Source organism: Chrysoperla carnea, chromosome 5, assembly GCF_905475395.1.
Source record: "Chrysoperla carnea chromosome 5, inChrCarn1.1, whole genome shotgun sequence".
Lineage (NCBI taxonomy): Eukaryota > Metazoa > Arthropoda > Insecta > Neuroptera > Chrysopidae > Chrysoperla > Chrysoperla carnea.
The window spans coordinates 22,848,949-22,866,006 of NC_058341.1; the positions used below are offsets into that span (position 1 = coordinate 22,848,949).

Below are 17,058 nucleotides of genomic sequence, written 5' to 3' on the forward strand. Positions count from 1 at the left end.
TTCCCTATTGAAATATCTATCACTATTTTAATCCAAAAAACTAGCAAAACCGAGTTAATATGAAAAAATGCATTAGTTTGTAAAAAATTGTTATAAACAATTGACGTTGCAACTAATGCAGGTTTTGCTCTCCAAATTCGAAATCAGCGTGCTGTACTGCACCGGGAGTAAATAGCTAACTATGTAGTTATCTTGATATAATGTTTTATCAAAAAAACTGCATTTCCAATCAGTATATCATTAAAAACCCACCTTTATTGATAAAACCAAGGTTTAATAACCAACAAACAAATAGAATAATACTTTTGTTTATTGTTTGTTGTTATAAAAATGCAGCGTGCAGTGAGTTGCGGATTTATTTATTGTTCTATGATACGTGTCTAGTATTAATAACGTACATTTCATGTACGGTAAAATGTTATACCTTGGGTCTAAATTGACATTTTTATACAGGAATCGATAAAAATATATTTATGATAAATATGCGATCCATGGTAAAAGACCTCCCCATAAACCTTGAAACAAGTCCCTCGATTGTACACTATTCCATTGCGTTATGTTTAAAACTTAAATATAGCATGGTAAATAAACACTGAAGGATAATTCAGTGTCGGTCCTAGGATGGTGTTTAAAATTTGACAAATTTTCCAGTGTTTGTAAATTTGACTCTAAGGGACCGTAATTACAAATAAATGATTGTATATTACACGCTCCACACAAAAGGGGATTCATTTTAATCCCCTGAAAAAAAAAATGCAGCGAATGAAGGGGATCCAGCCTGGGGCGGCGTTAGCAAAAAGAAATTTGCTACGACTAGCCCTTGAATGAAGCCAATGGTACAATATATCCAAGGTACAACAATATACCCTGTAATTCATGTATATACACTTTAGTGCTTTCTTTCATGACTAACATATTAACACAGTTTGTTTTGATTTTAAAAACGTAAACGTATAGTGTATACAGGATGAACCAAGTTGCTCAATTCATTTATAGCCGGGAAAGCCTTTTATTTTAGGGACAGGGCATTAAGATTTGGAAAAAAAAGAAGATATTTTTGAAGAAAAATGATTTATTCAAGACGACGGTTTATTCAAGGTCAAGTGACTTCAGACATTTTGTTAAGGTCGAGTCCGTCTGTTTAAGCACCTGGACTTTTTCTGTACACTTCGACGAACAAGTACATACCAAAAAAAAAATTCCCATTAATTTGAAAGCAGAAAAGTCGAATTTCATCAATTTATTATTTAAGTTCAACGGACCCCTGACCTTTTTCAAAGGTCGAGTCCGTCTGTCCATCAGCTCAGACCTCTTCTGTACACTTGTCATTATTTTAAATATGTACCATTTTATGAAATCCTGTTGTCATTACTTGGACCACCCTGTATAATAGTAATAGCATTTATTATTGCAAAATAAACAATAATTATATTCTAAAAACTGCATAATTATAATATTTACAATATCCTATCCACAGCCACAATTACAGACGCACAGTCAACTCATTTATATACCTATCATATTCGATATTTGTTTTAGCAAACGATAAATACACTATTATGTCTTAATTACATTTTAATTGCGTTCTGTAATTCAAGTATTTATTTATTTTAATAAAAAGATTCATCATTTTAATATATCTTCGTTTTCCGGCACTAGAAACACGAGTTCAAAGGTTTTTAGATTTCAGGATGTGTTTAGTAAGTATCGTTCTAATTTAAAGGGCCCTAACTCCAAGCATTTCCTAAATGCTTTTTTAACGTGGCATTTCGACCAGAACAAACTGTTTCTATGTCAATTAGTGAGTATTCAATACGCCTTCTATTTAAATTCCAAGTCGATTCTCTGTATACGGTTTACGATAAATTAATTATTAAAGATAGTCCTTTTTAAACGGTGGTATATGAAGAAGTCGTAATAAATGTTGGTTTTTTAGTCAGTTTCGTTTATATAAAAAACTTTTATCAATATATATTCCTCAAGTTTTAAGCTTTAAAATCATACCAAAATTAAGAACTGTGCATAAAAATGAAAAACTTTTTTTGGTAAAAACATTAACTTTAACAGTTAATTTCTCTTAATGAATTTCCAAAATTTTATGCAAATAAAGAAATTTGTTTTCCTTTTTAACTGTAAAATTTTGTTTTTTGCAGTTGGTTTTTTAAGTTACGATAAATTTAAATTTTATTATGATTTAAATTTTATCACAGATCGTTAAAAGTTGAAATTACAGCCGAACAGGCAAGAGGGTCGATCAAGAAATCTTACCTACTCAGAACTAGGAACTCAAATTTCAATAAAGAAAGTTTGTTAGAGACAATGAAAAAAAGAAAAAAATCACAGTCTGTTTTTTCATTTCTGTCAATGCAATGATACTTTAATCGGTTATTCGTCAGGCCGGTATAATTTGATTAAGAGCTGTGTTAATTGGAACCGACAATACTATTTCCCACCAATTCTCAATGTTCCATCAACTTATTTTATATATAAGAAAATTTCAAAAAATATTTCTGTAAATATTGACAACAAATTCTTTAAAATTTCTATTAAAAAATTCCAATTTTTATTATTTTAGAAATTTTTGATTTATTTATTTTTTATTTTTCAGAAAAAAATATGCAAAGTGAAAGTTTAAAGTTTTTAATACTTTTTAAAATGAATACCGTTGTAAAGGGTGATGTATTAACTTTGATTCAATTAAAAAAATCTAAATATCAGTTTATAAAAAACTGGTTGAAACCCAGTACCACCTAATCTACAAGTACCTAATAGTTTAAAAATAAATTTTGTCTTTACAGAATTTTTTTACCCCTTTCGGTCTAAAAGATAAAAGATTAAAAAAAATGAACAACTAATAATCCCCTCTCATCCACTATAAACCAGAAACATTATTTGACCAGTTTGCCATGAAATTAAATATAAGTCACATACAAATTTTCCCTCGATAATTGAAGCCTTTTTTACTATTAACGAATGTTTTTGGTATAAAATAAGAATCAGTGGACCCAATATACGAAACAACACATAAATTTGCAACATTCTATCTTTTTTAGTTTCGGAGAAAATGAAAACTATATTTTCCTTTTTGAGTAATTATCAAAACGGACAGACACCGATAATGGCCTAATTAAATGGCTTTATGAAAATCTTTACCAAAATTTTGTTTGAATCATCAATATTTCTAAGCATTACAAACTTTTGACTTTTAATATAATCTTACAAACATGAATTATTTATTAGGTTGTCAAATATAATAGATCAACTTTTCCCATTTAGTAACACATATTCTTAAAAATTTTAATTCAAAAATATAGTTAGCTAATAGATTAATTGACACAATTTCAATGCAGTTATGCAGTAATTTGAGATAATTTCAAGTAGAAAATGATTAATTATAATACATTAAATGTCAAATAAAGTGTAACAAATTTTTAATAATAATAATGCTCTTTGATGAATAAATCTTAATTTTTTATTTAAACAAATTTTATGAAACTAACGTTATGATCTATCATTATGCTAAAGCTTTTCGGGAAAACATAATACAAATATGGAAAATATTATTTCTAGAAGTTTCAATGATATAAAGAAAAGTTTTTTTTTCGAGACTAAAGTTTAGAAGTTATGAAAACAAGCTTTTGCAAAACTCAAAACTTATTTGCACATGTATTTTTTAATGTCTTGACTAAATATAGAAAACCAATAGCTTTTGATATTAGTCACCATCCAGACTTTTGTTCTACTCTTCAAAACTAACATTTTCCAAATGTTTGGAAAGTTTAACCGAAGGTAATTTTCATGAATAAAATTAATTATAACAGAAACTATTTAACAAAAGGTCCATAGTATAGTAATAGTATGTTTCTATTTATATATTGTTTAAAATCAGAAACCTTTCAGAAAGGGGAGGCGGGATAATATACAGAGGGAAAAGGTCCCGATTTTTATATCTAAACGCCCAGCCTAAATTTTTTAAATCGGTTACGTAGTGAACTCAAAAATGGCAATTTCATTATTCAATGGATTTTAACTTTTGTCCGTTCGAAATTTCAAACTTCTATCATTAGCGATTTAGGCTAGGCGTCAATATATCAGTGGGGACATTGCATTCCCCCCCTCCAGATTATTTTCCCTCGGTGAAAAGTTTCGGATTTTAAATAATAGACAAAAATAAACATTTTAAAAAAAAGATCACCAGAATGGGAGCTACTATTGAGGACTTCCGAGTAAAAACATTCATTGATTGCGACTCTAGGATTATTGGCCTGAATGGAATAATTTCACTCGCAAATTTTGCATGAGTCTTTGTTAATGGTTTGATGTGCACATTAAAATGTATGCAAGACTATTTTATTAATACTTATAATTTTTTTAAACTCTAAAAGCCAATCCCAAGAAATTATAATAAATTTAATATAAACATGTTATTTGCATTTTAAATAATTGATTCTGACATATAACAAACATAAACACACTCTCATACATGAACCAATGGGGACTCTCTCTCTCTAAGTCTCTACATTAGTTTTGCTATAATTTATTATCTCATTATAAATGTGATTATATTTGTTCCTGTCTTACAATTTCTAATCGAAATGCATTTGATACCTTTCTGAAATGTAACAAGACTCGTTTCTCTTGCGTTTCGGAAAAAGGGTAAATTTAGAGAAATTACATACTGCCGAAAATGGATCTTTTTTTCCATCTATGTTTATACGTGCTCATAAAAATGTAAACAAGATAACTCAAAAACGAAAAAAAGTATCAAGCTGAAATTTATATAGCGTGCTTAGGACGTAAAAAGTGAGGTCGAGTTCGTAAATGAACAACATAGGTCAATTGGGTCTGTAAATCGTTAGAGATAGAACAAAAGCTTAAATATGTAAAAAATGTTCCTTATAAAAAATTAACAACTTTTACTTGAAACATCACTGTTTACCCGTGAGGGTGCAGCTGAGGTTAGAGCATTATATAGTATGTATATACAGATATTGTTGTATATGTGTTTATATTATGTATATGTTTGTTTATTTATAGCATATACTAAATCTACTTAGGAAGTGAGAAGAAAGATACTCCTATTACTTTGCGTGCAAGTGTGGCTATCTTTCTCTTCCTACATGACGTAAAAAAACAAACGATTGCGCAATTAACACTGTCCATACATGGTCTTTCAATAATTATCTCAGTCAATTGTTTGTTTTCATTTTGATTTTGATTTGAAATTTTACGATAGTATTCTTATGATGTTGTTAATTGTTAAGAAACACATTAGCTTAAAAAAAATCGATCGAATTTTTTTCATCCGTAAAGATCGACCTTAGGTTACGCAGTTGACTGTTCGAAACTGAGCTTTTCAGTGCTTACAGTATGGATAATTAGGATGAACTTAAGAGAGTCAAAGTTTGATAGTACGACAATCTAATTGAAAAAATAAGCAAACATTCAGGTGTTTTTATTTAGATTTTTAGATTTTTCTGATAAATTCTATTAGTACATATCCTTGATAATGATTAAATTATTATACTAAAATTAGTCAGAGAACACTGAGTGTGATACGTAGATCAGAGATGAATCAAAATAATCAAACTCTCCGTATTAACACACCGGATAAGCAACGGTCGCTTTAGCTTCAGTTCAAATCTTAAATGCCATTAAACGGATCTATAGGATTAAAATGACGGCTGTCCTCTCTATGTTTTTAATATAATTACATGATTGGTGACTATTAAATTATTAACAACACTTACTTCTAATTATTCGTTCTCTGTCTGATTCTTTCCCCTTATTTTAATTTACATCGGAAATTGATACTTGAAAATAATTGTTTATAGTTTTTAATAATTATAGTTTGTAGTTTATTCCAGACTAGTTTTACTAATAGATGAGGGTATATCAATTTAAAAATATAAATATTTTTAAATAGTTTAGCTTTAGAGTCGGGATCTTTATAAATAACTCTTTGTTCAAACAACTCTTGTTTGATTACTTATTTTAGTATTTTTCATTTAACCCTTTGTAGACCCACTGTATTTAAAAGTACCAGCTACTTTCATAGACAAAAAGTATTTTGAACTGTGCTAAATTCTAAAATAGAAAAATAATAGTAAACTGTTAGTTAATAGTAAATAAAATCGTTAACTATTTTTTCTGACAAGTTTTGATATATTTATCCTAATTTCAACACCAATCCCCTCCGTATTAAAGGTTTTGAACTACGAAAAAAGTTTCTCTAAATTAAATTAAATTCGATCTAAATCTTAGGGTCATTTAAAAATCCGTCTTAAATTTATAGATGATGCACATACTTCTCAGTGTCCCTCCCCCACCGTGATTCCACCACACTTTCTTATATCGAAATTTAAAAAATTACTAAAATTTAAAAATATGTGGAAAATTAATTTAATTCCCACTTTTGAAGACAATTTAAAATTACATGTAAAGATGTATGATTAAACATATAAAAACAATTTTGGATAAAATTTTCAAATAATAGGTGACATGACCTTGATATAAAAATTATAATATCGAGCTAATATTAATGATTTTACACATTTCTTAAGTTAAAATATAAATAAAATGATTAGGTAGGTACAATATAATTAAAATATTGATAATATTTATATTAAAATTATTAAATAAATTTAAATTAATTAATTTAACCATATTATATATACAGTTTGATTTACATGAATATAACATATAAATTACAAATTAACTACAAGATATACCTTACAAACAGACTATTAATTATTTACCAAAAAACCACATCGTTTAAAAGTACTTGTGTCATATTAAGTTGTTGTCTAATCTTGTCTGCTGTAATTAATTCATTTACCAAAAAAAAAAAAAAAAATATATAATTTGTAGTATGTTATGGGTGTTAGGGTATTTTCTGGCTTTGCGGATGGTGGAATATAGAAAATAAGATCACCAATGTTATAAACATATACAAGGTAGAGAGTTGTACCTTGATGAGAATGTACTCTGGTTCAACATTCAAATTTTTGTGTGTCATTTTGTCAAAGTCAACCCTTTTGCGCAAACTTAGGCTTCAAGTTGAATTCGACTGTGCCGACGCAAAAAATAACTCATTTACCATATATAGGGCAGGGAGATTTGTTATGTGTAATGTGACAGAGTAATCAACACTCCCTATGCATGGTATTTCAACAACTAACTCAGTCAATGTTTGTTTTCACTTGTTAATTCAAACTTTTGAATTAAAGTGTACCTCTGCAATGACATTACCATAATTAAAGGTATTTAATTTCTATTTAAATTTAAATGTTTTAATGTCTATTATTATAAATTATGCTTATTAACTTCTTTTTTTTTTGTCTTTAAAATATATGTTTTTTTCTAATATCTTAATTTTAATATGGCTTAAGAACAAACAAAAAAATGCCGTTTAAGTAAATGAATAACTTTAATACATTAAAAAACAAATTGCATGTAAACACGAATTTAAGTTTTTTGTGAGTTTGTCAAACCAGAAAAAAATTAAAGTATGTATATTAATAATAATTATTAAAAGTTATTATTTTAATAGTTCACACGACGTTCTTCTGGTTACGGATGAAAAAGTTTTATTGTACAGTGGAGATTCGATAATGAGAAACCAGTAATCGGAAGGAACACTTTTCGTCCAACAGTTTTCATAACGCTCTCTACAGTCATTCAGAAATGATATTGTTTGTTTGTATACATCTAATTAGATTCTAAAAACACAATAGCATCATAATATCACGTATAAAAATGCTGTAGTCTCGGTTACATGCATTGAGTCACGATTATTGAGATTCTACTGTACATACCATTTTTTTCAAAATGATCTATCGATATAATACGTTAAGTATATAAATTAATTAAAAGTGAGAATTTTTCAGTTTAATAATTCAATAATTTAATGAATAATTGAAAAAATTTGAATTGATTGAAAACTTTGTTTACGGCTTATTAGGACCAGAACGGTTCCACTGATTGAAAAGATATAAATCTTAAAATTGAATTGAACTATTATGAGCCACTGGCTTAAAATCGATTTAATTTACATTTTCCGAGATATAACCTCCTGAAAGTCCGCTCCATTTAACTTACGATTTAGTTATTTTTACTATTTCACAAGTCACATATATTTTTAAGAAATTTTCTTAGAAAAGGTGTTTCATATCTTTCGTAATTTGTGAATGTGCCTACTCAACCAAAATTTAATTTTCATTCAAATAAACTTTTGGCGTCAGTCCTAATTATATGAATGATTGGTCAATAAAACATGTCGACTGAAGAAGAAACTAATTTTGTCATTTTTATTTTTATGATCTGTATTTACAGGCCAAAAATTTGGTGGACGCCATACAACCTCTATGTACACATAAAAGAATTTAATAGAAAAATTAAAAAACAAAAAATTATTTTTTCTTTTGATTTTCATTTCTTTTAAAAAAATTGTATTTTTAATATAGAAAGCATTCGATTTGTGCTGGATGTTTGCCACCGGCAACATCGATGGTTTCCGAATACTCACGATATTAACTTCGAATATATCAGACAATATTGACATAACAATGAAAAAATTGTAAAGCAAAAAGTTCGCAATAATATTGTGAATATTGGAAAACCATCGGCCGTTCCGGTTGAAGCTTAATTAATCCACATTTCTTGCCGGGAAAATAATGGACTTAAAAACTATGAATCACATAATGATTCAATTCCCACAATATTTCTGTACACACAATAAATCTAATAACACTGTAGTTTATGTTTATTATTAGATACCTATATCAGATGTTTGAATTTGAATCAAATAAAGCTTTGCCAATTTTTTTTCTTTTTATCATTGTTATTTTTGAATGAAAATAATGACTCATAAAATTAGAAAATTTACAGTTCAATAACATTTGCAATTTTATTTCGAATTAGAGAGAATCCACTGTTTAAAAAACCTTCCTTGACTTTGACTTTGACTTCTATTTTTTTTTTTGGCAATAACTTATAAATATATTAAAAAATTTGTAATTTTTTGGGTGATATGAGTAAAATTTCAAATTCGTCGCAATACCTAGTTTACCTAATTTAAAGATTTTCTCCTAACGCTGAAATTCATTATCAGAAATTAAAAACATTCTCTTGTAAAAGCACAGAAAGTTTTGTGAATTCAATTTCCATCGACCCTGATAAGTTTTCTAAAATCTGGATGTCCAATTTTCACAGCAATTGTGGTCGTATTTCGGCAATAGCTCGCCGAATAGGATATTCCAAATGTTGAAACGTCCTTGGTTTATCACCGTAGACAATGGACGTTACATATTCCCAAAGAAAATAATCTTAAAAGATCAATTACAAGGAATTAATTTTAAAAAAAATTCAACTATTTGAAAGCGTTGCTCTGGTGCAAGTCTATTCATTATTAAATTGGCAAACACACAGCAACCATCTGCTGTCAAATCGGTTATCAAACAAAAGAGTGTTGCTAACCCAAAGATACTAAAATACACCCTTGGATTAACATAAAGAAACTCTGTATTAATTAATAATTTAATAAAAATTTTCTTAGGTTTTATAGAGATAGTACCTACTTCCCGTATCAATAACATAAATTTTCTTTATAATTAAAAAATACATAATAATAAGTTTTTTCTTCATATACTTATTTTTACTTACTTTATTATTACTTTCAGCGAAGTTCTTCTACAAGGAATATGAGCTATTGAGTTTGTTATTTTATTATTGCATTCAAATATCCGTCAATCATACCTAGAGTAGATATCGAAAATATCATCTAAGCTGCTTTTGAGATGTTTCAAAAGCCAAGTTCGTTAGCAGGAAGAAACGATAAAAACGAAAATTTTCTTTTGAGACAAGAAAAAATGTCTTGCTCCAAGTAAATTTCTTATTGATCCAAGAATAATTTTTCCCTTTCTGAATTATCGTTCAAAGAAATACATTAAAACAGCGTTTTCTTTCTCATTTTCTTTTTAATTATTAAAAAAGTTATTCATAATTATTATTATCAAGGAACCATTTTATTTCCAATTAAGAATGCATAAAAAGGAAGTCGCTTAGTTAACGCACCTTCTACACGACGAATTTTTTATTATTTCATTAAGTTTTCTACATCATTAATTTTTTTATTATTATATAAGTATTATACTTAAAATAGAATCGTGTTATTTATTTCATAACTCTTATTTATCATCACCAATACTTATATTTTCACCATTGTTAAGAATATCCTTTTCAATTTGTCTTTTCCATTATATTCAAAACATTTGTATTATTATCTATTTTTGTAAGTATTTATATAATGTTTGAAGGAATATAACTTAAAATTATTTGATGGATTTTTATGAAATTATTTAATTATAGAAATGCTTTCAGCTAGGTTTAATTCAACTAAGATAAAGAGCAGTATATTGACAGAAAGTAGAAAGTGGCTTATGAGGTTTTGTGCATTATCCTAAAGCTAAACCATCAACCTAATTTAGAAAACAATAAGAGTTAAAGACAATTTGTAATTTTAGTAATTGTGGGTTGGATGTTTTGGAATACTTTGTATAATAAAACAAAATCAAAAGAATAAAATGATGATTTTGTATAATTGCATCAGTTAGAATGAATGCCAAGGTCATAATTACCTGTATAATCATTTTACAATGCAGCTGCAACTTCAAGAAAAAATTTTTTTATTATAACGATCCGAATAAGGATATGATAAAAGAAGAACTAAATCTTACTTCCATCTTATATTAATACAACGCAGATTGTATGCAGACTGTGCAAATACGAAAATAATTAAAAATCAGAGAGTTATCTGTTTCTGGTTTCTGAATAAGCTTTTAAAGACGAACGAAAACTTTTACTAAAACCCACCCAGTAGCCTTTGTGTTTTATTACATACCAAGGTAATTACTAGTTTGAGTTATATAAAAATTTAAAAAAAGGAGGTAGATAATTTGATCATAAAATGCAACGATAAAGACATCCTACTATTTCTAAGTGCTCGGCCATTAGATAAATTTATTGATTTTTTATTAATTTATTTGATTATCTCGAAAATCAGGCCTCAGATCGAAATTTGTTAAAGAGCTTTTTCGTTCGTTTTTATAAACTTACTCAGGAAGTGAATAGTTCTGCAGACAATTATAGAACACCTTGTATACATAAAAAAATGTCATTGATTTACAGGGTGTCTACTTAAGTTAGCTACATACGGAAAGCTTTATTATAAGGTTTACGAAAACAAGTTTTTCTTTATTAAAATCTCTGCTTCCAAAACTATTTACATTTAGCTATTCACTTTTGGCATCGAATATATAGAGTGCCACAAATTAAAAAAATATATTTAAAGAATTTTGTAAACGAACAATTACATGTATGGGGCGCGAAGGTGGACAGGTTGAGACAAAAACGAACTGAAGATAATTGTTTAGTAATGAATTGTTTACGATGGGAATGTTTTGACCACTTCAATTTTCAATTAAATTTTGCAAATTCAACTTAAAAAAACATGTTATCTGTTATCCAAATTAATTTAATTCAGTAATTTTTTTTAGTGTGTATATTAATTATGGAAGTTATAAGATGATGTTTTAACTGTTTGGATGAATTGTGTATGTCAATAAGTTTTCAAATCAAACCACCCTATTATATAAATCATGAAAGATCAAGTTGTTATTCAATGTTATTTTTTTATATATGTATACCACAATTTTCTTTAGCAGATGGTTGTAATATTTAACCACAAAAACAAAATTAACTTTGCCACAATAAAATCTTTCAATATTTCCGTCATCAATTTGTACATTAACCATTACCTATGTATTCATATAACCGAACCAACGTAAAAAAATTGATTGCTTTAGAAGAATTTATGTAAATAAAGTTTGAATATTACTTTCACTTTCAAGGTAAAATTTGAACAGGTTACCTACCCTAATATTGAGTATTTATTATCCTGACAATGTACTGAGAACGAAATAATTTATTGAATAGAAAATAAAATTCAAAACCTTTCACTGTATACAATATACCGAGTGATTCAAAAAAAGGGGGCATTCAATAACAATTTTATCATAATATTAACAAAGGTCTTATAGTTTTTTTGTTTACGATCATGTTTACTACTTTATTTTATGTCCGCTTTAACAAAAAGGAGTAGTTTGATTTTAAACGACATTCCTTATATTTTGAAAAACTTAACGGTTTTCTTATTGATCATTTCGCAACATTCCCCTCAAGAGTTTCTTTTAAGTCGGCTGAATTATGCATATTTCTTTCCTCATTAAACTTAAGTAGGTTGAAATACATTTTGAATTTGAGAGCGGTTGCGTCAAATTAACGCGGAATGCGTACTAGTTAATATGACAGACCAACCTTATCCACTAGACAGATTAAAATCAGATCAAATTTTTAGTGTTTAGGTTCAACCGTTTAGCGTCACACGAGTTCAGTGCTTTTTTTCCACCCTGACTCGTGATTGCCTCAACTTGGGTCATTTTTTTATATAGACAATCATTTTTTTCCTTGAATAACACTTTGAACTCTACAATTGTCATAGATTTGATCATTGATCAACAAATATATGACTAAGTAAGTGTGTGAATTTTACAACAAAAAATTAAAAACATAATAAAAGTTGCATGGCTTCCCCGTAGTCGGGCTTTTTTAAATTATTTTAAATTTAACAAACCAACCACATGGTAAATTATTTAGAAAATAGTATAGATACTTTTTTTTAATTATCTAATGGAACAAAGTAATTTCATTTTAAAAAATAAGTCACGTAAATTGGTTAAAAATTTAATTAAATTAAGTGTACAAAAGTAGTGTAAGTAAATATAGATTCAAAATATTAGTTCTTCTTATTTACACAACAATTTTTTTATTTAGTTCCAAACCAGTAACGAAAAATATTTATTCTAATCAAATAACCACATTTTATCTGTTATTTAATACCAGATATAACTCTCCCACTTACTTCCCTCTTTGCATATACAGGACCTGTTCAAAACTTTTACTTGCAACTTCCTAAACGCAGAATATCAAATGTTTCTACAAAATTCAAAGCATTACACCTAAATTGTGTTTGTTCGAAAAATCCCAAAAACATAAATACCAAAGTGAGTCTGCCCGTTCGTTACGCTTTCACGCAAAAACTACTGAATGGATTTGAATGAAATTTTACGATTTCGTAAACCACTCAATTAATGTTAAAGAAAATTTACAATGGTATATCTCACACATCAGAATAACACATAACCAATAATTAAATAAACATAGCAGTTATCCACCCGCTTCGCCGAAGAATTTTATTCTAAAAGCAAAGGCTAAATGATTCATAATAAAAAGTAATTCGAATTTTATGGAAGGGGGATAAGTGAGAACAAGGGAGGTGAAGGCTAATATAAATTTCCCAGCGAAGCGGGCAGGTACCATGCTACTAGAATATAAAATAGAATAAAGTTTTTTCAGTGAATCAGATATTTAAGCTTTCGAATGCGTGTCTAATTGTCTATTTTTGAACTCTGATCGATCATATTTCACAAACCGAGTTCTTAGGATTGCCTCATTCAGCTTTGAAGGGGAATTAGACAAAAGAAAGCTGTTTCTTTTAGCAAGGCGTGTATTGATAAAATTAACTACCTACAGAGATTTGAGCATATAATTATTGGATCCATCTACTCTGATAGTAGTTACGATTGTGAAGTTTCTGCATTGCCTTTGACCTCGAAAGTAGACAGATTTTTATATACGCTTATTAACAACACATTTAATCAGAAGACTCTGCTAAGGGGAGCAGAAGATGTACTACAGATAGGTAGTTTATTGTTGTTAAGATTCCTATTTTATCTGGGACACAATTAATTATCAACCATTCTTATTAAGCGATAAAATTTTTTTAATATATTTTTTTAAATAAATTTGTTACCCCTTGCATTATTAATTAAATTATTAATAGTGTTTTGCATTATTAGAATATTGAAAAGAAAACCTATTTATAGACTTAATATTATATTTTACCTACATATACACTTTTTTTTTAATCTTGTTATTCTGCATAATTTGTTCTAAAGGGCAATTACTATTGGCTACTCACATAAAACACGTATTTACATATTTATTTTCACAAAGGAAAAATAAAACTTAATATTCCGTTTTCTGATATTAAAATTAGTTTTTTATATTATTCAACAAGTTCAAGTTTTTTTTAATAAAATAATGTCCTACAGTGCATGCGATTACTAACTTTTATCACATCATATACATTATTACAATAAGAAGCCAAATGTTTGTACCTTATTTTAACAAATATCACGCAGGTAATCCATATAAATTTGGTATCAGCATTACCCGTATGATACTGTACGGATCAGCAACCTACTAGGATAAAAAACGAATGCAAGCTATTATGTTGGTAATGTATTTATTAAGCCATATATCATTAAAATCACGTAATAAAATTGATAAAGAAGAACAGTTGGATGCACGCAAGACAAGATTAAACATTAAGATGAGTAGGCAACTGCCTAGGGGCTACGCAATGGCTAAATGCTTCGCTCGGGTATAATTGAAATTGAAAATGTTTAATAGAGAGAAAATTTAGATCCTCGAACAATAGGTATTACAATACAATCTCACTAATCCGACACTTTTAAAAATCAGAGGATGTCGGATTATTGGAATTTTCCGATGATTGAATTGTATAGAAAAATTCATAAAGAAAATATAATGTATTTGTATTCATATTCTAAACTCGGCGTGGGAGGATTTTGACGGATTATTGGACGTATCGGTCTATTAAAGTGCCGGATTAGTGAGATAATCTTGTATTACTTTTTTCGAAGCAATTAAAAATGATATATTGGAAAAGATCAATTTACAGAATGATATGAATGATTTTGTACCCAAAAAAGCTAATATTTAAACTTAATGGCCCCGGCATGGTTAATCCAGCCCTCGATGAATGGTGTCATATCATGTAATTAATATATTTTTTGATGATTAATATTGAGCCAAAAATAGTTTGAATCGAAATTGTCTGATGACAACAGAGCTAAATGGGAAATTTGACAAATATAAACAAAAAGAATTGTCTATTTTAAAGTAAGGAAACGCCGAAGATCATCTATTAACCTAAAAATATATCATAAAATTTTATCATTTTGATTTTCGGGATTAAGACAAGTAACTTTTTCTACAAGAAAGTAAATAAAAGTAATGAAACACCGGAAAATAATAAATAAAAGCTGATAAGGTCGGTAATTAATCGATATAATACTTTAAAAAATTGCAAATTGACAGAGATAAATATTTATAAGTTTGAAAAATCCTTCAATTAGAATTTATGAAAATGTTTTGTAGTATTTCATTCAATATACTTTCTAGTTACTAAAAAAACGATTTATCTTAATCATAAAATGTCAGCTATTGATAAATTCTGTTAAGAATTTATCAATTAATCATTGTATATTTCAATATAATTTATCCGGGGGTCCCTTAAAACAAAAGAATTCCTTTCTCCGATATAATAACAATTTATGAATAAAAATGGTACGGCATGCGAAATGGGTTCTGTATAAAACCAGGTTCATAGAATAGTCGTAAAAAGCTTGAAAAGTTACGAAACCATCCGACTTTTTTACGCTTATACAATAAATTAAAAATACAAAAAGTCACTAATTCATTTGAAGGCCAAACTGATTTTATTACACAAAAAATCAAATTCCAACACCTGTTACTTTTTTAAAGCCAATGATAAAAATATCATAAAATCAGTTTTGTATTTAAAAAAATAAAAAGAGTAAAAAATCAGAAAAGGTAATTAAAAATTATGAAGAAACTTTTATAATATTTTTCATTTAAAAAAAAATTAGTAGCCAGTTTTTTTATAATAAGACAAACAAAACGGCAGCCAACGTTTTTGAAATCAAGTCTAAATTACAAACCGGTTCAAACACATGTATAATATTATTTATTGTATGAAGAAAGAATCAATTAAAAAGACCAAAGATTTTTTTTGGTGTAAAAATGCAAACCAAGTTTGTCTTCAGATCACAGGAAGAATATTTAAATATCATATATTTCCGATCTTGAAAACAAACAAGATTTCTCTATTTTAAATAAACTTTTAGAATATTTAGATACAGGTGCCTTAAATATTTATAATACCCAACAACTACAGGTACCCCTTAAACAAACTTTACCTGCATATCTGCAGCATTAGTCATAACGTTATTAGCCATTGAGTCCATCATTTTTGAATTATCTCACACTCTCGAACGAAAAAAACTAACAAAAAAAATACACTAAAGGTTTTTTTAAGTAATTTCAATTAAACACCAAAACATTTTGAAGTTATTTTTCACACAGCAAAATAAACAAACACATCACATGATAGGATTAATAAAAAAATAACAACAATAAAATTATAATAAACAAAATCACCACGTAATCATTTTGGAAAAAAAGACCCAAAATTTAAATAAAATATTTTTTTATTGAATCACATACACAATGGATATTTAAAAAGCGAAAGCCTTGTTGTTGGTTGCTTCATCGTTGAAAGAACAAAACTATGTAACAGACTTCTTCTGTGTGTGTTGACTTGGTCAAGCAGCGCGATTAACCAAGATTCCGGGCAACCACTTTGATAGAACGAAACGTAAATATACAATACACAATATAGTGAATATAAACAGTCTTCTACTCTTCTGGTGTAGAATATGTTGACGACGATCTATCTGTGTACTGTGTTGAGTCGACTCTCTCTCTACTCTACTGGCTTGCGTTGCGATCACCAAACTGTTGGGACTATGCGAGTTGATTTCTTTAACACAAAATGGTGGCTGGTCCAATAAATGGATACAATATGTTTACTTTGATGAAGACTAATTATTTAACAAACAACAGGGTTAATTATTTAAATACTGATATTTATTAATTTTTGCAAATAAAAATTATGACAAAAATTATTTGATTTATTTTAAATGAACATTTTTTTCAGGAAATGTAGGATCCGATTTTATCCATTTACAAACTCACAGACTATTGCTAAAT

The 17,058-nt window shown here is 27.9% G+C and overlaps 1 protein-coding gene across 6 annotated transcripts in view; it reads right to left on the bottom strand.

Moving 5' to 3' along the window:
- Window positions 1–16,334, bottom strand: part of LOC123301657 (tight junction protein ZO-1) — a 58,276-nt gene extending 41,942 nt beyond the window's left edge. For all 6 annotated transcript variants that reach the window (XM_044884495.1, XM_044884494.1, XM_044884493.1 and 3 more), the window contains exon 1: window positions 16,206–16,334. In XM_044884495.1, coding sequence (XP_044740430.1) covers window positions 16,206–16,256 — 51 coding nt within the window. In that variant the 5' untranslated portion in view covers window positions 16,257–16,334. The remainder of the gene's footprint in view (window positions 1–16,205) is intronic.
- Window positions 16,335–17,058: the final 724 nt, after the last annotated feature.